Source organism: Ursus americanus, chromosome 8 (assembly GCF_024610735.1).
Source record: "Ursus americanus isolate L20-20 chromosome 8, mUrsAme1.1.p, whole genome shotgun sequence".
NCBI lineage: Eukaryota > Metazoa > Chordata > Mammalia > Carnivora > Ursidae > Ursus > Ursus americanus.
This window is the reverse complement of record NC_142134.1, coordinates 72,057,842-72,083,061: the sequence shown is the minus strand read 5'-3', so window position 1 is coordinate 72,083,061 and position 25,220 is coordinate 72,057,842. Positions and strand designations below refer to the sequence as shown.

General features: G+C 44.8%; 1 protein-coding gene and 1 long non-coding RNA gene across 6 annotated transcripts in view; both read right to left on the bottom strand.

The window, feature by feature from the left end:
- Positions 1 to 13,809: 13,809 nt before the first annotated feature.
- Positions 13,810 to 17,695, bottom strand: LOC123775863 (uncharacterized). Of its 2 annotated transcripts, none has more exons than XR_006775183.2 (3): positions 17,086 to 17,695; positions 15,530 to 15,780; positions 13,810 to 14,173 (listed from the first exon to the last, which is right to left on the bottom strand). It is a non-coding gene; the product is annotated as an uncharacterized LOC123775863 (long non-coding RNA). The 2 variants fall into 2 exon arrangements; XR_006775182.2 differs by having other exon boundaries at positions 15,530 to 15,741; positions 17,086 to 17,694.
- A 3,176-nt stretch (positions 17,696 to 20,871) lies between these two features.
- The window catches only part of PROM1 (prominin 1), a 104,724-nt gene continuing 100,375 nt past the window's right edge, over positions 20,872 to 25,220 (bottom strand). For 3 of the 4 annotated variants that reach the window (XM_045771382.2, XM_045771381.2, XM_045771379.2), the window contains 2 exons: positions 22,242 to 22,357; positions 20,872 to 21,295 (listed from right to left, as the gene is read on the bottom strand). In XM_045771382.2, the coding sequence (XP_045627338.2) occupies positions 21,241 to 21,295; positions 22,242 to 22,357 (171 nt within the window). In that variant the 3' untranslated portion in view covers positions 20,872 to 21,240. Of the gene's footprint in view, positions 21,296 to 21,719; positions 21,753 to 22,241; positions 22,358 to 25,220 lie in introns of all 4 variants that reach the window. The other variant, XM_045771383.2, reaches the window with a different exon arrangement.

The following is a 25,220-nucleotide window of genomic DNA, read 5'->3' as shown; positions in this document are numbered from 1 at the left end:
CTGTGTGATCTTCCCCAACCAATTAACCTCTCTGAACCTCCATTTGTTCACCTACGGATTGCTGACAACAGCAGTACTTTATTTTGGGCTCACACTAAATATTTTATGGGGCTAAGCTGTTCACATAAAATGAAGCAGAACAGATTTGGCTTATAATGGGGTTTCACGTTATGTTCATTAAAAACAGACGTGTTTGGTTTTCACAACTAGCATATTGAAAGTCCACAAAGATGTTTGCTACATTTTGTCACCTCATTTTTCATGATAGTTGGGCAAAAGAAATCTTTTGTTTTCTTTTTAACTCAGGTATAAGGAAACAATAGCACCAGAGTGACAGTAAGTGCCAACTGACCCTTATCTTTGGGACAGGGACAATAGGAATGGTGGGGATTGTGGTAACTGGGTAGTCCTGATATCTAAGTGTCAACACCCAGCATTGAATGGCTGAGAACATGTTGGCATGGGGGTCAGTATTTTCAGAGCTCGTGAATTTTTTTCACATATACATATGTAAAAATAAAAGTAGAGACTTCATGTACTTTTAAGAACTAGATTAACATCCAGATGTATGGATATGAAATTGGGTTGGCATCTAATAGGAATTTTCTAAAAATACTGTCCTGGCCCACAATAAAGGTACTAAAAGTCATAACTATGGTGGGCTTCCATTCAAGATTCACCTGTTTGGGAATTCCAAGGTCACAGAGATATCGATATCGACTGGTTCATTCCGTGGTTCCAAGAATTTCTTTACAAATTCCATTGGAGTTAACTATTTCCCCAAACTCCAAGCTTCTTGTACAGTCAGATCACCCCAAGATCCATCCCCATTGTCCTGAACACCTTATTGAGCCATGACCTCCATAAACACACACTCGCAATGTGATATTTTGGGCTTTTATTTGGACATAGGCAAAATAAAATTGCTTTGTTTCCCAGGGAGCTGTAGACCACAGTGGTCTCCTGAAAAACGAGAAAGTTATCTTGATCCTCAAGAGGAGGCATGTTCATTCTGGAAGAATACTGTAGGTCAGAACACAAAACGTATTTATAAGGGAACATGTACCCCAGGATCTTTTCCGAGAATTGTCTCTAAATTTTGCCAGGGAATATGGAACTTCCCTCACTGGCTTTGCATGGACCTTCAGTCTTCCTGTGATCCCATCCCAACTTCTGCCTTGATTGTTGTATTGCAAGCAGGGAACACACTATTAGATCAAGCTGTGTAATTCTTTCCCTATTGGCTCAGCCTGTCATTCTGAACTCATCTCCATACACACACACACACACACACACACACACCCTCCAATCAGGACACACTAAAACACTTGGTCAGCATTTCTTGAATACTTGGTGCACTTGCTTGTTCCCTTCCTGTCTTTGATCCTGCTGTTTCCCTTACTTGGAATGTCCTTCCAGTCCTAGTTAGCCAGGCATACACCTGCTCATCCTTCAAGATTCAGCTCATAGGTCATCTCCTCCTTGTTGGTGTCATTGGTGGCCTCATCACTGCCTATGCTCTCCACACTTTCATGGATGTTCATGGAGAGAAATAGACCATTACTCCCAGTTAGTGTATATATGTGCCAGCATTGTGCTGAAGCTGCATTATTTCACATCTCAGTATACTAAGAAAATGATGCACTTGTACTGCAGTGCCTTGGGGAAACTGGAGAGGTTTGGAGCCCCAGCAAGGCCGGCTGCAGCAGGTTCCAACTGCCTCCCCATTGTCCCAGGATGAAGCAGATCACTGCCTCCTGGAGAAGTATGTAAAGGCTCATTGACTTTTCCCCACACAAACCACAAGAGGAAAGTGCAGCTGGATCTTCATGGTATAGAAATGGAGCTGAGGCTCAGGTGCGCTGAGCACATGCCTGACACATCACTGGAGAAGAATTAAGTGGAGGCCACTTCTAATATTCTTATTAAAAAAATTAATGTGCCCAAACTTTGGTAAATTGTAAACTCTTTCTCTTCTCATTCTAAATTTATATATTTTCAAATGTAAGAGTATTATTAGTCTTACAAGATCATTGTAAAGTTGGTTCTCCTGCCCCACATCCCACCCAGGTCTCGGTATCACCCGTCTTTTCCATTATATTGCTATAGTTATAAAACTATTGACCCAACATGGATATATTATTACTAGCTAAATTCCATACTTTGTTCAGCCCTCCGCGTTTTTTACCCAATGTTCTTTTTGAATCAGTGATAAACTTTATTTTGAAGAGTAGTTTTTGGTTCCCAGCAAAATTCCCAGAGAATTACGATAAATATACCCTGTCGCTCTCTGACACAGCTGCTCACGCTGTCAACATCCTCCACGGCGGTGGGACAATCATTATAGTCAATGAACCTTTCCTGACACATTATAATTACCCAAAGTTTACAGTTTCCATAATAGTTCACTCTTGATGTATTTGTCAAATATACAAATACAAATATACAAGTACACCAAAATACATAGAAAAATCTATGCATTTTGACAAATGTATAATGACATAGTTCCATAATTATAGCATCATACAAAGTAGTTTCACTGCCTTAAAAATCCTCTGTGTATTTATCCCTTCTCCACCTAATTGCTGGTAATCCCCAATCTTTTTATTGTTTTCAAAGTTTTGCCTTTCATAAATATCATACGGTTGGAATCATACAGAATTTATTCTTCTCGGGTTGGCTTCTTTCACTCGGTGATATGATTTTAAGTTTCCACCATGTCTTTTTGTGGCTTGATAGCTCATTTCTTTTTAGCACAGAATAATATTCCATTTTCTGGATGGACCACAGCTTATCCATCACCTACTAAAGAATATACCGGTTTCTTGTGATATGTTTTGGCCATTGTGAATAAAGCTCTTACAAACTTTCATGTGGAGATTTGGATGTGAACATAAGTTTTCATCTCCTAATGGATGATCCCAGCCAAGATTCCACACGACATTTAGTACTCATGACTCTTTAGACTCCTCTTGCCTGTGATGTTTCCCAGCTGTTCCTTGTTTCTGATGACCTTGAGAATTTTCAGGAGGACTGGGCAGGTGTTTTGAGACTGTGCCCCTTTTGGGTTTTGCCTGGTGTTTTTCTCATGACCAGATTGAGGTTCTGTCATTCTTCTCTTCATCAAAGATTTAAATGATGGATGTCAGGGTTCCATTGGGGATTCCATGAGGTCTGAAAACAATGGGTGACCACCTACAAGGTAAGGCTGATGGTTGAATGCATGTCTCATGCAATCTGGTCACTGGCAGAGGATTTCAAGTTGAGAAGCTGATTTTATTTTTTACTCTTATGTGTTTGTTACTGCAGTATGGTTCCTTGACCTCGGGGCTGGCACCTGCAGGGGCAGTCACCGTTCTATCATGGGATAAGATTTTGTTCTGAGCTGAGCCTTAATCATGCAATAATACCAGGCCAAATTTGGTAGAAAATGAATCCTTTCTTCAACAGGGACCTCAAATTCAGGCTAAGTGCTGAGTTACTGTATCAAAGCGATATTAATTTTTTGGGGTCAAATCACGTGCTTTGAAAACTTATTCATTGTCAGAAAAGGAGAAAATTGGTGAAACAACATCAGCTGAAATCTAATTAGGTGACAAAAAACCATTCGTCTTAGACCTACTGCACAGTAAGTACTGGCATGTCAAATTTAAAGTGTTCATGAGTCATGAGATTTCAGAATTCCCATTCAGCAAATCAGATGATGCATACTGCTAAAATTTTACTTTAGAAAAATAAGAGACAGCAAAGAGTTGACAGGATAACATTCAGTATGAATGCAAATTGAAAATCTATTTAAAGTTTAGTTATCTTAAAGGAATGCCCTATGTCACATCCCATAATATTAGACACATTTTGTTTGAAGCCATGTGCAAAACTTGGTTCTTATTCTGAAGCCATCTTAAAACTAACTCATGGCTTTGTATTAAATAAAACCAAAAGAAATCACAGTCTGTGGTAAGTAAAAATGGCAGAGTATCAGCAATTTTTAATAGATCAACCTAATAATAATAAGGACTTTTTCCTTAGGTAATGAAGCTGTTTGAATGTTTTATAGGTTCTTTAAAATTTTTTTTTAGTGTTTTATAACAAATTGTTCCTACAAGGTAAGTTCATTGATCGTCTTTGTGTTCTTCATACCTTTTCTTAAAAAAAGAAAATCACTCTAAAACATCTTAAACATCTTACAAAGAAGTCTGATCCTTTTAGATAAAATTTCCAAAGTATACAGCTGGCTGTGCACCTGTACACACATACACATACATACATCACATACAGGTATGAACATGTATGCACACTTGCTACCTCAGTATCTTGGGGCAGAAGAAGGTCCTAGAGATTCTCTCTTTTGAATTTCAGTCTCTAACTTATATTTGTTACAAAGACTGCCAGTTGCCATCCTGGAAATCTGACAAAAGGAGAAGACAAGCTGTCCTTTCTCTGTGTTATCGCTGTGAGTCACCATGCATGTGGGCAAATGAATTGCTGCTGTCAGGTGAAAAGGTGAAGGTATTTAGATGAAAGTCATCTGAAAACAGTTCCGGAAAGGCCCGTGAGGCACCTGGGGCAAATGGCACCCATGCCCAAAGAACAGAACATTCTCATATGCTGACACTGTTTGGCTCTAGGAAGAACAGGGCTGACCTCTAACTAGATGTCCTTCATTCTGCCACTCATTCATTATATTCACTCATTCTGTCATTCACTCATTCTCTTAGTCACCCAAAGAGCGCTCATGAAGCACCTAATGTCCTAGGGTTTCTCTGTCATTGAATAATGCAGTTAAGAATGACATACATGGTCTCTTCATCAAAATTATGCCAGACAATAGGGGGGAAAACAAGGATATTAATCACGACAATATAGGAGTAATTGCTATACTGGAGGGAAAGCTGGGGTGACTGGATGGGGAAATCTAACCTAGCCAAAGGCAGAGAGGATTTAAGAGTCTGAGACTGGTTAAGAGACACTCAACAGCTGGAGGAACAAGAAGAGTATTTCTTCAATCATTGTTCAGTAACCACTCTATGCAAAGTGCAATGATAGTCATGGTGGGGAATGCAAAATGAATGTGATTTGGCTCCTAATCTCAAGACTGCCAGCTTAGTCTACGGCTCAGTACTTGATGATTGCTGTAGTGGTGACATCTTGTCACTTCCTAGCCTCAAGCCTCTGATTTTTTTTTTTAAATCTTCTACAGAATGAGGTCCAAATTACTGAGTCTGACATATGTGGCCTTTCCCTTTTCGATCCCAGCCAGCTTCAAGGTCAATACCCACTACACTATACACACACGTCCTTGGGCTCCAGCTGTATCTTACTGTCCACTCTTCTCCCCACATGTCAGGCTGTTTCAGGACACGCTACCTCTGCCAGATTGTTATCTTTGCCTAAAATTCCATTCCACCCTTATCTATCTAGCAAATTCTCCCAGTCCCTCTGCCCTTGACAGATTTCATTATTTTTTAAATCTTGGTTCTCTTAAACTTTTTACAGACTTCACCATTATTACAGTTGATTTGTCACCTTGCTGTGGTTCATTCGTGTACTTGCCACTATGATCCTCTTGGGTAGTGATGTCTCTATCCCAGAGCTCGAACATGAAGCTTAGAAAGCACTTAGTACATATTTGTGAGATTGAGTTGAATTTTGTATTTGTCAGATTATTCTGATTGTAGTAGTAGGAAGAAAACTGAAAACAACAGAAACAAAATTGGGAATTTATTAGAAATTTCTTATAACTCACGGAAGGTAAGAGTTGTGTAGGACCAGTGTCTCAAAATGTACCTTTGGAATTTTAATTTATGGGATTGATTGACTATAGGAGAGGCTAATGCCATTGAAATAAGAATTTATAACTTACATTTCCCAAGAGAAGAGGGCATGCTATGCCATGCAGGGCCACATAGGGAAACATCTGGTTTGGTCAGGAAGCAGAATCAAGAGAAGGGTGAAAGCGTGAGCCAGGGCCCTTACTGTGGTTTCCAGGGGAACGGTGAGGCAGGTCAACATAAACAGCTTTGGATTGGCCAGTTTGAAAATTTTCAGTGGATTTGAGACCTAGAGGTGTCCCTCCCTATCTGTCTGGTGCTTGGCCTTGGGTGGATTTAGGGTAGGGAGAATAGTAGTTTGCTACGTGAGTCCACCTTGCCTTGGATGAAAGAGCTGCTTAACTTGCACATGACAAGTATTCTCCCAGTTACTATATTAGAAATTAATTAGCCCTGGGAGGCGCAGTCTCTCCTCAAGTTTGTAAGGCCTTCCAAGGTATCAAAACTTCATAAAATAAGGACTATTAAAAACATAATTAATTCAATCTGTCCTCTGATATTTTGACATCATATTAAGGAAATCTTGGTGTGATGATCATGGAGACTTTTAGGGAGCAGGGCATAAGTTGCCCCAAACAGGAAATAAAACATTTTATTATGGAAGTAGTATGGAGGAACACAAGTAGGAGTATATGGAGTCTTTGTAGGCCAGTCCATAAACAGGTTTTCTATTATATGGCATAATCCAAAAAAATAGATCTGGAGTTTTGGGAGGTCTCTAACAATACTTGGTAGAGCTGGGAGCTATTAAAAGTGTGAGTTTGACAATAATATCTTGGTGCCTTTTTGGGTCAAGATGGTAGGTCCCGCAGTTATGTTGTCAGAGGATATGAACTGATAAGTTAGTAAAGAGTATATGTAAAAATTAGTGGGATTATGTGTAACTAAGGGGAAGGACTCATATGGTGGTCATGATTGGAGACCAAGGCAGGATGCGGTGGTGCTAAGCTGGTGGGGGGTAGTCGGAGAAGGCATTGAAGAGTGGGTGGTCTTCAATGACCCCAGTGGGTCATGGGGGATGACTGATACGAGGCAGGTGTCTCCTAGGGAGAGCAATAATCTTCATTAATTTCTTGAATGGCACAGATATGAGTAACCTCCCTCAGATTTCTCTTTAGACATGGGAGTGTAGGGGGATTTTCTTTTGGCAGAGAGCAAAGAGTATACCAGGATCATGAGCTAAGCACACGAGCTCAGAAACACAATGGAGTTCTTAATATCAACAGAAGAAAAGTAAAAAGTGTCCTGTGTCCAATTTATGCCTTAAGATAGATGGTCCATGGGCATTGCTGGGCCAGAGATTTCAATTGACTGAAGTTGTCTCTGGCACAGCGGTTGGACTGGAGTCGAAGGTGAGGTCTTAGGTAAGATGATGTCAACTGGGGCAATGTCATTTCCAGGGATGAGCTCTTGGGCCAGGTGATGTTGTCTGGGATGTGGGACAGGGGTATCCTTTCCAAGTGGGAATCCACTTGAACTGATGTGGGTCCAAGCATTTGCCATGTTTGGTTGAAAAAAATGGCTTATTGGGGGTGTTTGGACTTCTAGATTGTAAACCAAGGGAAACACCTAAACCGGGAGTAATAAGACAACAGTCTATAGAAGGTGTGCAGCTGCACTAACCAGTTTTGCTGTTAGTAGAAGTCTAGGTTCAAATCAGTCTTATGTCCCTTGAGCATCAACCTGACTTTGGGACAAAGTGTGATTTACAGGTTTCAGAAGAATATGTGCCCTCACTCTGGACTCCAAACCTAATAGTGTGGGGGCAAGATAGAGAATCTTTTAAAATAGATTAAGACCTGAGACAAAATAGAAGCTCTTTTAGAGGTTTATTTGCTGGACTGCAATATTAAAACCAGTTGTTTGAGAAGTGTCTCTCAATTACACTGGTTATCTGGGAAGTATCAGGGACATAACGGTTCTATTGAATAACTCTTCCAGAAGCCCAGCACTGTGTGTTCTGAGAAATGAAATATGTGTCTCGGTTGCTATTTGTAATGCCTATAACTCTGAAGGGAATGCAGAGTGTCCTGGCATGACTTTGTATTGTGGCCTTAGTATACGTAGAGGCATGATTTTGATTGACATTTTGGATATCTGTGAGAAAAGAGCTTTTCAGACTTCTTTACTCTGAAAGGGACAATTTTTAGGCAATAGACCAGCTGTCTATAACAAATATGAAAATGGGGCCACTTATTGGTCAAGGCCTCCAGTGCTAAGATGACTGCCTGAAGTTTGGCCAAGTGTGTTGTTTGTTTGGTTCAGTCCTTTTTCAGGGACATCCTGGCTAAGAGATAGAAAGCAACAACATTCCACTGCGCTCACAGCTGATGGTCAGTGGTACCTTGTGCATAGCCCGTGAATGTTCATTGCTGTTCACTCAGTTAATCTCAAGGGGCTTCTCTGGTGGCCAAGGAGTCTATGGCAGGGGCCACCTCCTCCATCACCCATCACAAAGGCATGAGGTGAGGGAGTGAGAACAGGGGAAGTCACCCCGTCCTTCATGTGGAATATACCAGGGGGCTCAAGTTTAGCTCCATTCTGTCTTAAGGGGGACTCAGTAGCTGTGTGTAGCTTGTGGGGTAGTTTCCAGGACCCAAACCATAACGGACAGTTGTATTTGGAGGGTTACATGCTCAGGGTTCATGAGAGCCTCTATTTCCAGAAGACCTTAGTAGGCAGCCAGTCATTCATTGTTTTCATGATGTATAACATCAGTCTGAAGGCTGAGAGGGGCAGTTCTTGCATAAGAGCCCTTCACCAACTTATCTTTCAAAAGTGGTCCAGGGACTCCAGGAAGCCTAAGAGGTAGCCCAAGCCTCAAGAATGAGGAGTCTCTCAGTGCACTAATGGACGCCTGTTGACTTCGATTTGGAAGTAAAATTTGTAAATGAAGGATATGTTGCCACCAGAATCCAAAAAGGACTAAAGGATGTTGAAGTTGTATGTCTATAATGAGTATGTCAAATGACTCTCCTTGGAGGAGGGTGTCATCAGTGTAATGCCGAACTCATGTTCCTTGAAAGGTAGTTGCAGTTAAGATCCTGTCTGCCACGGGGCACGTGGGCAGCTCAGTAGGCTGAGCATCTGACTCTTGGTCATGATCTCAGGGTCGTGATCTCGGCTTCCTGGGATCGAGCCCGCCTTGGACTCTGCCCCTCTCCTCACTTGTGCACATGCGTGTGCTCTCTCTCTCTCTCTCTCTCAATCTCTCTCATGAACAAATAAATAAATTTTTTTTTTTAAGATCCTGTCTGCCAGGGGCGCCTGGATGGCTCAGTCGTTAAGCGTCTGCCTTCGGCTCAGGGCGTGATCCCGGCATTCTGAGATCGAGCCCCACATCAGGCTGCTCCGCTGGAAGCCTGCTTCTTCCTCTCCCACTCCCCCTGCTTGTGTTCCCACTCTCGCTGGCTGTCTCTATCTCTGTCAAATGAATAAATAAAATCTTAAAAAAAAAAAAAAGATCCTGTCTGCCAGGATGTGTGGTGACAAAGCAGTTGGGGCACCCCATAGATACTCTGAAAAAGGTACGTGTGTCCCTTTGGAGGTAAAGGCAAGCTGAGAAGCTGTTGAAGGGGGCACTGAGCAGAATACATTAGGCAAATCTGTAAGAGCAATATTAAATATTGAGTGGGGAGACCCCGGTAGATGAGAATACAGCATTAATATTGTAGTAATCCACCAAGAGACACCCTAGATTTTTTCCAGATTTAAGAGCAAGGAAAAATTGGGCTGTCTATGGGGGAAGGGAGGATAATCATCTGCTCATTAATTAAGTTTTATATAATAAGTTTAAATCCTTGAAGGCCTTGTTTTAACTTACACTGGATCATATTAACTATTTTAACAGGGGGTCATTGGGTCCCATATTATCAAGCCAATTTATAGGTGCTGGTTTTTGTTTTTGTTTTTTTAAGATTGATCTGTTTATTCTAGAAAGAGAAAGAGAGAGAGCTTTCAGGAGGGGGGGGGAAGGGCAGAGGAATAGGAAGAGAGAATCTCCAGCAGACTCCCAGCTGAGCAAGGAGCCTGACCTGGGGCTCCATTGATCCCACAACTCCAAGATCATGACCTGAGCTGAAACCAAGAGTCAGTCATTCAACTGACTGAGCCCCCCCAGGCCCCCCAGTGGGTGTCGCTTTAGATCAGTTTGACATAACTTCAAATCTACTTGTTTATGACAAAAATGAAATTGTTTTTAAGATAAGAGTAAAGTCGGTTTGCTATAAGAGTAAAGTATGCTGTGATGGGATGTCATCATCTCATCCGCTGTCCCTGTTAAGAACTCAGTAGCTCAGCTGGTGAGGGGCTCCACTGGGGGCTTAGCAAGAAAAACATGAAGAAGCAATTGTGGCAAGGGGACACTTTGTCTAAATACCAAGAGTTTGCAAGGACAATCTGACTGTGTTCCATCTGGGCAGGGCTACACTTTGCTGATGTGAAAATCTCTCCAAGACCTTGGGGCCATTAGGTCCTGCCACAGTAAAGGCCACTCTACCTGCAGTAGCAAAAGCCTTGCAGCAGCCTGGATCCAAGAAGACCCTCTTGCCTGTGGACACCAGCACCACTGTTCCCTAGCGACGTGCTCCAGCAGCATGGGACTTTTACTTTGCACTGGCAGTTGGACTTCTCTCCCTAATACCAACTCATATAAAGGTGCACCTCAACTAAATTTGGACTTTATTCCTTTCATCTCCCCTTGCCTGACGCGGCAGTGTGATTAATCTGTCATTGGCTTGGAGCATGTGATTTCTTTCCTGGCTTATTAAAAGACATTATCCTGAATGCTTATTGGCTTATGGAATTCCTGCACAACCGAATGAGTTAAACTCTTGGCAAAGACAATCCCAATCTCTGGGAGTTAATTTCCCTCTCAAAACAAAACATTAATATAAATAAATATATATATATAATATATTCATTTATACATAAATATATGTATGTTTGTGTATGTGTATGTATAAGTATATACATGTGTGTATATATACGTATATATGTATGTATATAATGAAATTAAAACAAAGTTCCATAATTTGATCCAATTAGAAATCCAAAATTTATACGCTAAAATTTTATAGAAAAATTATACAGCTAATAACTATAGATGAAATAAAAAATATATATCAATAGGATTTATATAATGAAAAATATATAATAACAAATAAATATTTGGTATTTGTCCCTGGTTCCCTGGTACACAGTTCCTTTGGAAACCCTTGGAATCTCTGAAGTAGTAAGAGTGTCTTTTATATGCTAATGAGATGACTGGTGGCTGAGGATCCCTAGACAGCTCAGGATGGGGGCTAGTCACCAGAAAGACCAAACCATGTGATTAGAGAGTTGGAACTTTCAGCTTCAATCCCCCAGGACAAAACCGGTCAGAGGAGTCATGAGCACAGTTTCAATAAGATAGTCTTTTTTTTTTTTTCCCCTGGAGTAGAAACCATTTTGGAGGCCATTATCTTCTTCTGCCCCTGTTTATTAAGAAGCTCCAGGCTTCCCCATTGCAATCCCACACTTTTTTGGCATATGTAATATTTCTTCCCCATTAGCTGACATAAGCGTTAATGAGCAATGGAAAAGTAACTTACTGAGAGGCTGCGCGTCCGTGGTATGGCAGCTGTACTGGCTGATTCTATTGCGGTAGCTTGAGAGGTGATGCATTCCCTCTGTGTTTCCTCAGAGGAGCAGTCATATGTCTTGACCAGAGAGCTCTGGAGAAGATGCTTGGCATCTTCCCAGCTGCCTCCATATTTAGATGACATGTTAGTCAGTTACACTCTGGACTTTGTATGATCTGATCCCATGAGACCAATTATAGCGGCAGAATTTCATCTTGACCCATCTCCCAGTCCCTAGCAAAGTAGACAGTAAAGTGTAGACCAGTGGTCCAGAAGTGGGCATACTCATGAGAATCACATGGGAAGCTGGATCACAATCTCTGGGGTTGCAGCCTAGAAATCGAAATTTTAAAAATTTTTTAAAAATTTAAAAAACTCCATAGGTTATTTTCATGAGGTCAAAGAGACACAGGCTCATGCATCAGGATTTGGGACTATTGGTGTATATCACGCAGTATCCAAGACAGGTCTTAGTTGTTGCAACTACATTTGAAAGGAAACAATCCAGGCAAAGGTTGAGGTATCATCCCATAAATCATCACTTAGACAGAATATAAAGTTATATCTATGAATGGGGGGGAGTAGATCTTTTCTGCCAATAATTTGCAGCAATCTGCTTGAAGACGTCTTCTGCATTTTGTATGGAGTTCTCTGTCTATGCGAGTCATGGGATGCGCTGAAATGCTGGCAGCTGCCCATAAAAATTTCTTACATCGTCTAGGGTAAATGAAGAGTCAGTCTGAATAAAATTTTTAAACCCTAACAACAACAACAACAACAAAAAATCCCCCACATCTTGGGAGGGGAGAGGGGCTAAACTGAGTTAATCAGCAAATACAAATGATGTCTTGCCTCCGTTAATGAAACAAATGAAAGGTCCATAATAACCTCTAAATGTTGGGGTTTGGAGAGCTTCCAGTTTGAACACATGGAGGTGCCGGGAGACTGGTGTACCCTCAGAGGGCCTCGAAGTGCTGTGATTTGATGTGGGGCTCCAGAGCGAATGGTCAGGAAAGAATTATTGAGATGTTTGGGTGCAAAAAAGTGGTTTTATTAAAGCATGCAGACAGGATCCATGGGTGTTAAGACCTACACTGGGATTGTGAAAAGTGATTGGTTATATATATATTGGGGTGTGTGTGGTAGAGACAAAAGAAGTTTCCAAAAGGATTTTCATATGTTAAAGAAGACTTACAGGCCAGCTATTGTCAATCTAAGCTTGCTTTTTGCCACTAGAAAAGCGTCAAGACAGTTGGGAGTTCCTGGAGGAATGTCATGCTCTGCCTGTCTCAAATATTTGTCAATGGGCTGCAAGTTATAGGGAAATTTAATTTTATCTTCGTGTCTTTTGCCTTTATTCTCCACTTTTGGAGCTCCACGCCACCCCCTCTCTCCACCTTCTCTACGCATTGCTTACATTTGGCTCTTCCTGAGTTCCATCTTTCTAATGAGCTGGTAATAACAAGTAAAGCAATTTCCTGAGTTCTGTGACTCATTCTAGCAAATTGTCAAAACTGAGGGGGGTCATGGGAACCCCAGAATTTGTAGCCAGCCCAGCAGACATGTAGGCAGCCTGGGTACCCCATTTGCGGCTAGCATCTGAAGTGGGGGTGGTCTTGTGGGACTGAGCCGTTAACCTGTGGAATGTGCAAGATCTCCAGGGAGTCAGAACTGAATTGAACCGTAGGACACCTGATTCATGTCAGAGAGTTGGAGAAGTGGTGTCAGAGAAAACACCACATGTTTGGTGGGGAAAGGGGAGGGGTCTTAATAACAAAAATTTTTTTTTAAAAAAAGGAGCTGGTTGGCTTTTGTATCTTTACAACATAGGCTCTAAGTTAAATTTAGCATTGGCTAAATGCACCAATTAACAAAACGTCACAGACTTAACCAACACTGGGGGTCAAATCATAGCTATAGCTGGAGAGGCCATAAAATTTAAGCATTGTATTCCCTGTAAGCTTTTTAAAAAATTATTAACATATAACATATTATTTGTTTCAGGAGTATATGTCTGTGATTCATCAGTCTTACACAACACACAGCACTCAGCACAACACATACCCTCCCCAATGTCCATCACCCAGCCACCTCATTCCCCCTCCCCCCTGTTTTCCCTGTAATCTTAAAAAGTAGCTAAATATAAAATAAAGGAAAAAAGGATATGCCTTGCTTTACCTGTAGCCTTACCTAAATTCCCCATCATCATAGTACTTATTGAATAATTAATTAAAATTGAAATAAGTATCTGGCCCTTGTATTGTTTTGAGAGGCAAATTAATTCCCAGAGATTGGGATTGTCTTTGCCAAGAGTTTAACTCATTCGGTTGTGCAGGAATTCCATAAGCCAATGAGCATTCAGGATAATGTCTTTTAATAAGCCAGGAAAGAAATCACATGCTCCAAGCCAATGACAGATTAATCACACTGCCGCGTCAGGCAAGGGGAGATGAAAGGAATAAAGTCCAAATTTAGTTGAGGTGCACCTTTATATGAGTTGGTATTAGGGAGAGAAGTCCAACTGCCAGTGCAAAGTAAAAGTCCCATGCTGCTGGAGCACGTCGCTAGGGAACAGTGGTGCTGGTGTTCACAGGCAAGAGGGTCTTCTTGGATCCAGGCTGCTGCAAGGCTTTTGCTACTGCAGGTAGAATGGCCTTTACTGTGGCAGGACCTAATGGCCCCAAGGTCTTGGAGAGATTTTCACATCAGCAAAGTGTAGCCCTGCCCAGATGGAACACAGTCAGATTGTCCTTGCAAACTCTTGGTATTTAGACAAAGTGTCCCCTTGCCACAATTGCTTCTTCATGTTTTTCTTGCTAAGCCCCCAGTGGAGCCCCTCACCAGCCAAGCTACTGAGTTCTTATCAAGGACAATGGGGAGATGATGACATCCTTACACAACTTACGTCATTTTTATATCAAAACAAAACAATCTGTTCAAATTTGGAATCAAAGGGGTGTTTCCAGAAGGTGACAATACTCAGGGGACCAACAGTCAGTGTCAGTCTCCAATGGTCTGCTGGAGGGGGACCTCATTCACCTGGGACTTGTACGTCCACCAGAGTAAGATGTTTGTTACAAATAGGGAGTACCCCCTGGGCTCAGTGCCCAGCTCTTATGCCCTCTGCAGTGGCACCTGGTGGTGGCCTACTGGTGCTACCAGGTGAGATAGTCTCGGCATCCTCAGAGCACTCTGCGGGGAGCGACTCCCCACTTCCCACTCCCTCCAGGAAGCCTTGGCTGTGCCAATTAGCTCTGGAACCCTCTTTGACCTCTCCTTGGAGACCTCTCATATCCTCGCCTACACTAAGCAAGAATCTGAGTGGATCTCTTGCCACAGTTTAGGTTAGAAAACCAGGGAAGGACATAGCAGACACAGTACAAGGCAGTGGCCGTTCAGCACAAGCACCCCGAGCCGGAAGTGTCACCCGAGCACGGCCGGCTGAATAGTCAAGTCAGGCAGTGAGCCAAAAACATCTGAGGGCTTGGTCCTCAGCCAAACACTGAACCATCCACTCACTGCCCCCCTTGTCTCAAAATGTACCCCTGGTGCTTCAATGTATGGGGGTGATTGGGTGACAACATGGAGAGGATAATGCCAGTGAACAACGAATGTATTACTAACATTTCCCAAAAGAAGGGGACACAGCATGCTACATGGGCTACAGGAAAGCACTTGGCTTTGGTCAGGAGGCAGGAGCAGGACGGAGGAGAAAGCCTATCCAGAGCCCTTATTGCAGGTGTTTGAGGGGAAGACACTTTCCTCTGACATGACTCAAAGGCAGGGCAGATTAAATAGTTTAGGACCAGCCAGTGTGACGAATTCTGTAAGGCTTGGAACAGAATGGCTAGCTGCCTGGTGCCCAGCTATAGGCTGACTTAACATTGGCTTGGTGTGTTACAGTGAACAAGGGGTGGTTGGCTTGCGTACAAGAGGCGTGCCTCTGGGTAAACTGTTGATTACTTTCAGGAATCAGCCAGCCCTGGGTGGGGCATTTTCTCCCTTGGCCTATAGGTGCTTCAAGATGTTAAGACATCATACAACACAGAACATAAAATATGTAATTAATACAATTACCTAGATGCACAGAGTTGGGACCTGAAACTCTGTTCTCACATCGCTTCTCCACTTTCTCTGCACGCGTGCTTTGTTTTCTCTCCGCGTTTTTCTGCACGTGGTTGGAAACACGGGTGTCAGCAGCTCCGGGCCGAGCTGCAGTGTTGAAATCTCAGGTGGAGACTTTGATAAGTTGGGCTTGAGTCACGTTCCTGCCACTGGACTCCTCCACCCTGGCAAAGAGCAGGATTCTGGGGTGAACAGCCCAGCACCTAAAACATGTGGTTGGATTTACCAAAGGAACAGCTGTTCCCAAAGACTGGAGAGCTGTTCCCAGCGTGGAGGGACTCTGTGGGTTTCATGTCTGCACTGGAGGAAAGTTATGCATAAGGGAGATGAGGACGTGGGCTGGAGGGCATTCTAGATTCACCCGAGGCTGCATCCACACCAATGGCTCTCACCTTCCCAGGCAAGAGGACTGTTTATGGCCCCCACAGCCTGGGCAGACCTCGCCACCACAGCTCTCACACATTGACTGCAAGTGCTCGGGCAGCACTATGGTGAGGGTGACAGCAGCTATGATGTGAGCTATTACTGCACGCAGTTTGCGTGATGCGCTCACTCCATCCCTGCTCCGCAGACAGGCGCTAGTCTTACCCACATGCAGCGAGGAGGAAATGAAAGACCACAGACAGCTAGTGACTGGTGACGCCAGGGCTCCAAAACAGGTCATGGAGACTCTAAAAAAAATTCTGTTCATTCACCCTAGGCTGCTGTCAGAATGTGCCACCACGCCGATGGAAATTTCATCATGTGTTTGCATTTGATTAACCGCAGGGCTATCTACTGTCATTTGAGCATGAGTTGTGCCTCTATTTACAAGAGATCTTTATCACAATAGTATCAGGAGTGCCCATTATTTTAAACTGAATTAACAATGAGCAAACTGACCAAAGTGACTTCCGTAAAGTCCCAGAACTCAGTTCTCTCAGGTGCACCGGTTCTCCAGCCGCTTTCTGCTCGCATAGAAAAAGATGACAAGTGACACCGTAACTCCAGACCAAGCCTGACACCACCCTTCCATTCTGGAAGAATCCAGGAGGAGAAATTCTGGTGAGACTTCAGCTTGCAGCCTGGAGTGGCATGGCTCCGGGGGCAGAGGGGAAGGAAAGGAAGGAGAGGCAGAAAGGGAACAGGGATCCCTGGGAGGTGCGGGATGGGGGTGAGCACCCGAGATGGCTGGGGAGGGGCGGGAAACATGTCTCCGCACAAACTTGGTCACTATCTTTGATAGGTCTGAAGTTTTTCCAGCTCTAACTTCTAGAGCATGGACACATATGACTCAGGACAACATTAAAATATTTTATTTACTTATTTGAAAGAGAGAGAGAGAGCGGGAGCATGCAAGAGTAGGGGGAGGGGCAGAGGGAGAAGCAGACTCCCTGCTGAGCAAGAAGCCCTATTAGGGGCCAGGAGCCCAGGACCATGACCTGAGCTGAAGGCAGACGCTTAACCAACCAAGCCACCCAGGCGCCCCGAAAAATATATATTATTAAAACACCAGTCAGAAGACCTACCAGCTGCGTCCCAGACGGCATCCGACTCGAGCTCTACAGGCAGAAAGAAGTCCTTCCAAGGGTTCCTCTGTGCTGATCACAAACTTCAGTCTTTCAAGGGCTCACAGACCTGGATATATTTGCAAGTGGATGCACAGCAAGGATTTTTCATTCTCACGTTTTTCTTAGCCATTTTATTCAAAGCAGTTAGACCCCAGTCATAATACATGCACTTCCCAGGCTGGTCCTAAATCCGTCCCACAGGCGGTCCATAACTGGTCTGTGCTGGATCTGTCCCATGTTCATGTCAACTTTGAATCACCAAATGTGAGAGGAGGAGTATGTATTAGAGACGAGGAGGTCAGTACCATCTGCTTAAATTCATCAACTCAATTAACCCGACAAATAGATTTCCCGTATGAAACCCGGACGGACGATGGTGCCCTCACAAGGTCCTAGAGCCTGTGAAGCAGCAGAGTGTATCAGCCAGGTGACGCCAGCCCTGTGGCCTTTACACACTGAAAGCTCATTGCTTCCTCATGTAAATCCAAAATGGTGTTTCCAAGCGGATTATCCTGAATAAATCCAGCTGTTGCGTCGAGAACCCCAGCCTTGAAAGACTTCTGACCTCAACTATATCGATTATGCATTTTGGCAGGATTCTGTCTTGGACATGGCTCCTGCCTCTTGCTCAATCGCTTTGGCACAAAGTGTCAGAGATCATTTGTCTGGAAGCTCCCCGGGCCTGCAAACAAACGTGTTTGCTGTCCTGTCCCAGGGGCCCCTGAATGCACACTCTTCCCCCAAGGGGGTGACTGCTCTGATGACATCAAGCCCAAGAGCTCCATGAAGAGCAGGTGACAGCAGCTTAGGGGCAGAGCCCAGGAGACCAGCCTCCAGTGAGTTCTCAGGAGGACTGTGGACTGGCCCCGACACAGTGAAGGAAAAGCCACACCCCTACAGGCCTCACAAGCCTCGTGGGAAGTCCAGAAACTAGTTGGGCTGTTTGGGGATCAGAGACAATATGTGCCTCATCCAGGTAATTTGTTGAGGCTGCTGTACGACCAGAAAATCTGCCCAGTTTGCCTGGGGACCTGGGGCGCAGGTGTGCGAGAGGCAGCCCCACAGCCCACTTCCCTTGGGGCCTCTAAACCCCAAGGACCTCTGTGGAAGCCCACGATCTGACACAGGGGAGTGTGCGGAGTGGAGCCTCTGGCGGTCGGAGGCACCTCAGCCCAGAGTCCCCCCGTGGGGCTCCTCCTTCCTGCCCACATGGTTTCCTGCTGGCCTCGTGCTGGACACGTGTGGACGGTGAGTGGCTGAGGGACGCCTGCCACACATCACAGTGTCCAGGTGTCCCCTTCCTGCATTGGCCCCCTCGGATCCTGGGAAAGCGAACATTTTTATTTCTCATAAAAAATGGAAATGGAACATCCCAGAACAGCAAGTCAGGTTCCAGAGACAGGTGCCCTTCCCACAAGAAGGTAGTGCCCCATCGTTAGGGACCCATCGTCTCTCCATTGATTACTCACACGGGAGGCTTTGGCTCCCTGGAGATGGTCCCAGGAAGGTCTGAGGATGCCTGGGTCTGGGTTCCCAGGGAAAGCTGACCGAGTTCCCCGGCTGCAGCTGCCCTGTAGTGCGAGTGACAAGTCTGGTGGGAAGTGATGGGCTACATTCAAAGGCACTTGCCTTTCTTTAGATGATACTCTTAAGTATCAGGCCCACCTTAATCATGTGTTCTTGGGCCCAGCCAGCAGCCTAACTAGTGGTGAAGAATGATACGTATACTAAAGACACCCATGTCTGGAGTTGTGAGTTCTGGAAAGCCACTGCTGCACCTGATGAAACATTTTCTGCACCCGATGTGGATGCCCATGGGGAGGTGCGAGCTGAGATGAGCCTAAGGATGGGGCTGCTTGGGCCTGGAGGGAGGCCAGTGCTGTTGCCTGTGCAGAGTAATCCTGCCACTGACTGGATGGGTGCTAAGGACGAGCCTCATCTGTGTGCCGAGGAGACTGAAATGGCCTATCAGGACCATGGTACCTGTCTGCAGTTGACCTGATTTTCTGAGACTAAGCAAGAACCCTTTCTGCTCTAAGGGCCGGCCTAGCAGAGAGATTACACGTGTCCTCTGCTGCCATCTTGTGGCAGCTTCTGGCTCCTTGTGGCCTTTGAGACAACCCAATGAGCAAAATTGCCATTGTGTGGGAGTGGCAGGTTCCAGCCACACTACAGTAGCGTTTGAGACCAAGCTCTGTCCTATTCTGGATGTCTGGGACATTTACCGTCATATGCTGCCCCACGGGTCCTGCCGGTGGGCTAATGGACATGACATGTGCACATTATATATATGCCTTCTTGTTCACAGCTGGTGGTGGTGTCGAGAAGTAGAATGGACTTTAAAAGACTTGAGTAGGCAAGATCGCTGGATAGGCCATGTTATCAGCATGGTAGACTCCCCATAGAGAAGACAGCACGAGTGCAATGCAGCGGGTCCTCAGAGGGACTGCAGCGACGGCCGCCCCCTTCTGCATCCGCACCTCTGTGATCAGCAGCAGTGACCAGTGAGCAGAACACAGATCTCTGACAGCTGAGGGACAGGGTCCCTTTGGGTGAAATGCATAGAGAGCTGTAGTAGTTCTTCCGCCAGGTTGTACATGAGAATTATATGCGCTATATCCCAGGAAATGATTCAGTTAATCTAGGGCCATGTTTCTCAACCTTGGTCATCTATTACAATCACCCGGGGAAATCTTTTTTTAAAAGATTTATCCATCTTTTTGAGAGAGAGAGAGAGAGAGAGAGTGTGTGCATGTGAGCAGAGGGGCAGAGGGGCAGAGGGAGAGGGAGAAAGAATCTGAGGCAGACTCCGCACTGAGCGCAGAGCCCAACACGGGGCTTGTCCCACAACCGCGAGACCATGACCTGAGCCAAAACCAAGAGCCAGACGCCCAACCGACTGAGCTACCCAGGCGCCCCTTGCCTGGGGAAATGTAAAAAATCCACATGTTTGGGCTCCACCCCTAGCCAACGAACTATGTCAGAATCTCTAAGGACGGGACCTAAGTATCAGCCACGTGAATCCGTGGCGTGGCAGGAGCCGGGCGTCACTGCGTTAGATAAAGAGACAATTTATGCTCACAAGCAGTGGAGTATTAACGTGTTCTTGAATAAAGACAAACATAAAACAAAGAGGGGCTTGAGTCACTATTTTGTATGTGTCTCCTAAAATCTGTCATTATTCTATCTTTTGTGATTTGGGTTATTTAACTTAGTTTCTGTGTGTATAGCGCTGCTCTCCTTCAAATTCTCCTCCGTTATCTTTCTGGCTATTTGCTATTGCTGTTGTGTGGCGGTGATGGCTTGGACCGTGCCTCCCCCCCCCCCCCATTGGTGTCCATCTGGACCCTGTGAATGTTTGGAAATAGGTTGTTCGCAAATGTGATGCAATCGAGAGGAGGCCATTCCTGATTACGATGGGCCCTGACCCAATGACTCCTTAGAAGCAGAGGGAAATCCGGACACAGGCTCACAAGGGCAGACTCCACTCTGTGAAGACAGAGGCAGAGATTGGAGTGATGGGTCTGAGGAATGGCGTCATTGTCGCAATCATCAGAATCGAGGAGAAAGGCGTGGGGCGGACTCTTCCTTCTCTGAGGAAGGAGATTGCAGACCCCCGGCCTCCAGAACTGTGAGAGAAGACTCTTCTGCTGTGTAGTTTGTTGGAGTAGCTCTAAGAAAACAGACACAGTGACGTAACAGAGACCTATCATATAGGAGTGTTTTTCCATAAGAAGATCAGAGTCAGATTTCCGAAATCATTCCTTTATTGTTCACACACACACATCTGCGATTTGCTGAATGTTCTCTACAAGTCTAAGTTCCCAAACAAGGAAATGGGACACAACTCATGTCTTGTTCCCAGAGCTACACTGGAAATTCAGCGAATGTATTACAGATTGAAACTTTCATCAAAGGCTCAGATGATTAAAGCAAAACTTCTAGAGATTTAAAAAAAAAATGTACACACTTTTCACTCTTTGGCCCATCAGTGCATGTTGCACATAAAATCACTGAACTCCGTCAGCTCCGGGAGGGAAGGGCTTCTTTTCCAGTAGTTGGAGGTGCTGTAGGTCAAGAACTCGAGCCGCTGGGTCTGTGTAAAAACTTTGTTCATACAGTCTGAGTGGAATGATGTCTATGAAAACCAATATTACCATTTTCCATACTGTAACAAAAATAAATACACCAAAAACACCAGGTTACCTCTAAGATGAAGTATTTACATCATGGCTTACAAAGGCAATGGAATGGTCATGAAAAGTATACGACAATTTGGGAAGTCTACAGAAAAGGTGGAGAGGTATATTCACATTCTGCTCCCTTTAAAACAAAGTACTGAAACGACCATTTTATAGATAAATAAACTGAACGTATAAAATTCATTAATTCAACAAGTTTTTCTTCAGTACCTCGTACGTGCCAGCCTTCATTTTAAGAGACATCAACACTGATTTTTATCTGGGCATATCTAATGTCATTATGTAATTTTAAGATGTTATTCCTTTTATTTTATAAGCCCATCATATATTAATAATGATGACCTCCCCAATCCCATACGATGAATACGGTTTAAAAAAGAAAAGGCTTACTTTTTGGCGATACAGTTTCAGCACTATAAAGTACTAAAAAGGGAGATATAAATATTTTTTTTAATTACTATTACAGCTCAACAGCCGCATCCCCCACATTTTTTTAACCTAATACAGATGTTGACAGAATAAATTCAGGAGAGACGCAGGTCGAGAGGGAAGTCAGAGAAGCAAAAATGACATGTACAGGGTCACCACGGAGTGAAATGTAGGCTACAGAGTCAAAATGAAAGCTAGTAAAAACAGTTATAAAGTAAAGTGCCAAGTCCCCAAGACAGAGGAACTGCAAACAAGAAATAAGAAGGCCGGTTAAGGATGCTGAGCAGAGGAAGCGAGGGGGAAAACACAGTTAAACGAGCATAAGAAAGTCGGTACAAAGAAGACACCAGAACAGAGGTGACCTCCTCCTTTAAAAAAAAAAGACCCAGTGTAACCTCCTCAGAGCTCATCTTCCCAAGCTCTCTGAGGTCAGGACCACTTAGAAAATGAGCCCCCCACCTCGGCAGAAACAGGTCTACTTACTCATCGTACACGTCCTCTGAGTCCATTCGACGATAGTACTTGGCCAGCTTCACAGCGAAAATGATGGCTGGGAGCGAAAATATGGTCGCTTTCCCTACGCCAAACCAAAACAAATTCTAGGGAAGAAAAGAAAATCAGGAGGATCACATGCCTGAAGATGGGGAATGGGAAACAGCAGTTGCTTGGGGGGGAATCACTTTCTTTTGCAATGTTTTAAATGAGCTCTTATTTTGTTCGTGGAGACCATTTGTGAACGAAAGAGGAGTCAGCCACGGCGTGAAGTGCCACGTATTACTCCAAGTCCTTAAATCTTTCTGAAAACCTTGAATCGGTCCTATTACCATATTTATTTTACAAATAAGGCACAGCGGCAGCACGCGCAGAAGCGAGGGTTTGGGACCCCAGCAGATGGGGTCCCTTCGCGGCCCTTGAGAAGAGCGGGGCCCTCCAGCCAGCCGAGCTTCCCCCGTTTCTTGGGTTGTCTGATGCGCTCATCCCCTCCCGGGCATCTGAATGGTGGGACCACAGCATCCTCGCCCCAAAACAGTATGGTGTGGAAAAGGCAGAATTACGAGGCTCTCAACAAACATTCCATATTTAACTTCACCAGTTTGAGGGTAGATCCTAGGCTGTATTCAACCCTGTTTTGTCTAAAAAGCAGCTTAAAGTATTTTCAAAAGATAGTTGCCCACGTTCGTAAGTCGGATTTCACACAGGAGCTTGGGTTTACGTCCTTTCTTGAAGAGGCTGAAGGTCCATCTCCGAACACTGAGCCCCCATCCCCACAAGGCGACAGGAGCTGAGTGCTGGTTCTTCCGTCGAGAGGGGCCTCTGTCCTCGCTTTGCCCCACGCCACAGCGCTGGCTTTCGCAGGGGTGACCCCAACGCTGTCTAACCTTCCTCACCGATCAGAACGTATGCAGCTGGGAACACCCAGCACGACCCTGTGGGCACCACACGCTGGCCAGCGTCTCACTCTTGGCTGGCTCTGTACATGCACCATCTGCCGCTGCCTTAGGATGATGTTGCCCTAACACTGGGGCCGCCTCCCCCCTCCGCGAGGCGAAGGCAGCTCGATGTCACAACGGCCCCCCACCCCGACCCCCACGGCTCAGCCACTGCGGTTCTGCTCTTCCCCTCATGGGATGTACCGTCGAATGGCAGTGGCCCCTCTTGGGCCAGAATTTCCAGTAAATTTGTTCTCCTCCCCCCCACCCCCCACTCCGGCCCATTGTGTTCTTTTATTGGCAGGTTTCTATGCTTTCAAACTCGTTTTGAGAGGCTTTAGAGCTCGATGACAACCATATCCTTTTACAGGAAGCTGCCATAATTCCTCCGGGAACAGTCAGGACATAAAAGAAACATGTTAGTCAGTCTGGAGTCTGTTTTCCTGGGAAAAATCAATGCCCAGAGCTCCTACTATTTAGACCACCCGGCTATGAAGCTCCAGCCTATAATCTTTCTGAGCAGCCTCCAGGCATCCCCTGCACTGGTCCCCAATTATTTGTGGAAAGTCATCTGACAGTTGGGTGATTTGAGTAGCTGGAGCAGGTGGTGAAGACTGGATGCAAGGAGATCAATTCAGAGTCAACCAGGTTAGCCCAGGACATCTAAGGAGGGCACAAGCAAAGCCATCAGCGGGGGTCCAAGTAGCAGGACAAAGGGGGTTAGGGGCTAGGGAGGAGCAATGGCGGCCAGGAAGCCAAGCCTTGGGGTCTGCATGGCTGGGAGAGTGCAGGAGTGTTTCCAGTCAGGTGTGAAAGTCCGTCCTGCAAACAGATGGACGTATGGATGTGGGACAGGGAGATGGACAGATGGAGCGATACAGATGTGCTTCGAAAAATAGCTGTCTGATCATCGTTCATTTAATTGCCTATGCAGGCAATGTGCCCAATGACAGGGACGCAGTGTCACCCACGGGCCCTCTGCTCGGGGAGTTGAGAGTCTAGAGTGTGCTGCAGGTCTTAATCAAAGAACCACGCAAATGTACAATTCAAACAGCAATAACACCTCTAAAGGAAAAGCGTAGAGTTCTATGGGAGTGTAGAAAACGGAGCCCAATCTAGGTGGGAAGATCAGAAAAGGCTCCCTGGAGAAAAAAGACATGTTTGAGCTAAGACCTGAAGACTGCTTACTAGTAATAGCAAACATGTATTGAGTGTCAACGTACCAGCTGTGGTGTGAAGGGCTTGACATAAAATCTCTCACTGAACCATCACACAGCCCCACTTGGGTGATAAAGCTCAGAAAATTTCAATAATTTTTCAGAACGACAGAGTTCAGAAAATGCAGAAGTAGAATCTGAACCCAGAGCTTCTGTTCTCACCCTCTGGAGGACTTAGAGTGAGCCAGGTGGGGTGTGGGTGTGAGGGACAGAATGAGAGAGAGAGAGAGAGAGAGAGAGAGGTCTGCAGTCCAGGCAGCAGAAATAGCATGTGCAAAGGCCCTGAGGTGAGGACATGGAGATGGATTTAAAGCAGTGAAAGAAAACATGTGTCTAGAGAATGGCGAGAAAGGTGATCAAATAGTGCAAAATGTGGCCTTGGTGGGCAGGGGCCCAATCATGCAGGGCCTAGTGTATTCAGTTAAGGACCCTGATCTTCACTGGGGAAAGCCACAGGGAGCCACTGAGGGGCTTCCAGCAGAGGAAGTGAGAGGGTTGGCTCGCAGAGACACTGTATATTGAGGAGTGAATAGAACTAAGGAATAAACTTGATTAATTGGAACTTACCATCCCAATGGTAATATGTTAAAGGGCTTTTAAATCAAAAATTAAATTAAGTTTGCTATAGCTTTGGAGTTATATATATATATATGTATATATATACATATATACATATATATATGCTCTAAGAATCCTTTCAAATATTGGCAATCCGCGTACAAGTGACTGATCCTTTCCAACTATTCCGGACGAATAGGAGTTTTCTTCATGAGGGTCTCCTGACTTCTATACATATAATTCTAGTAAGGAACAAA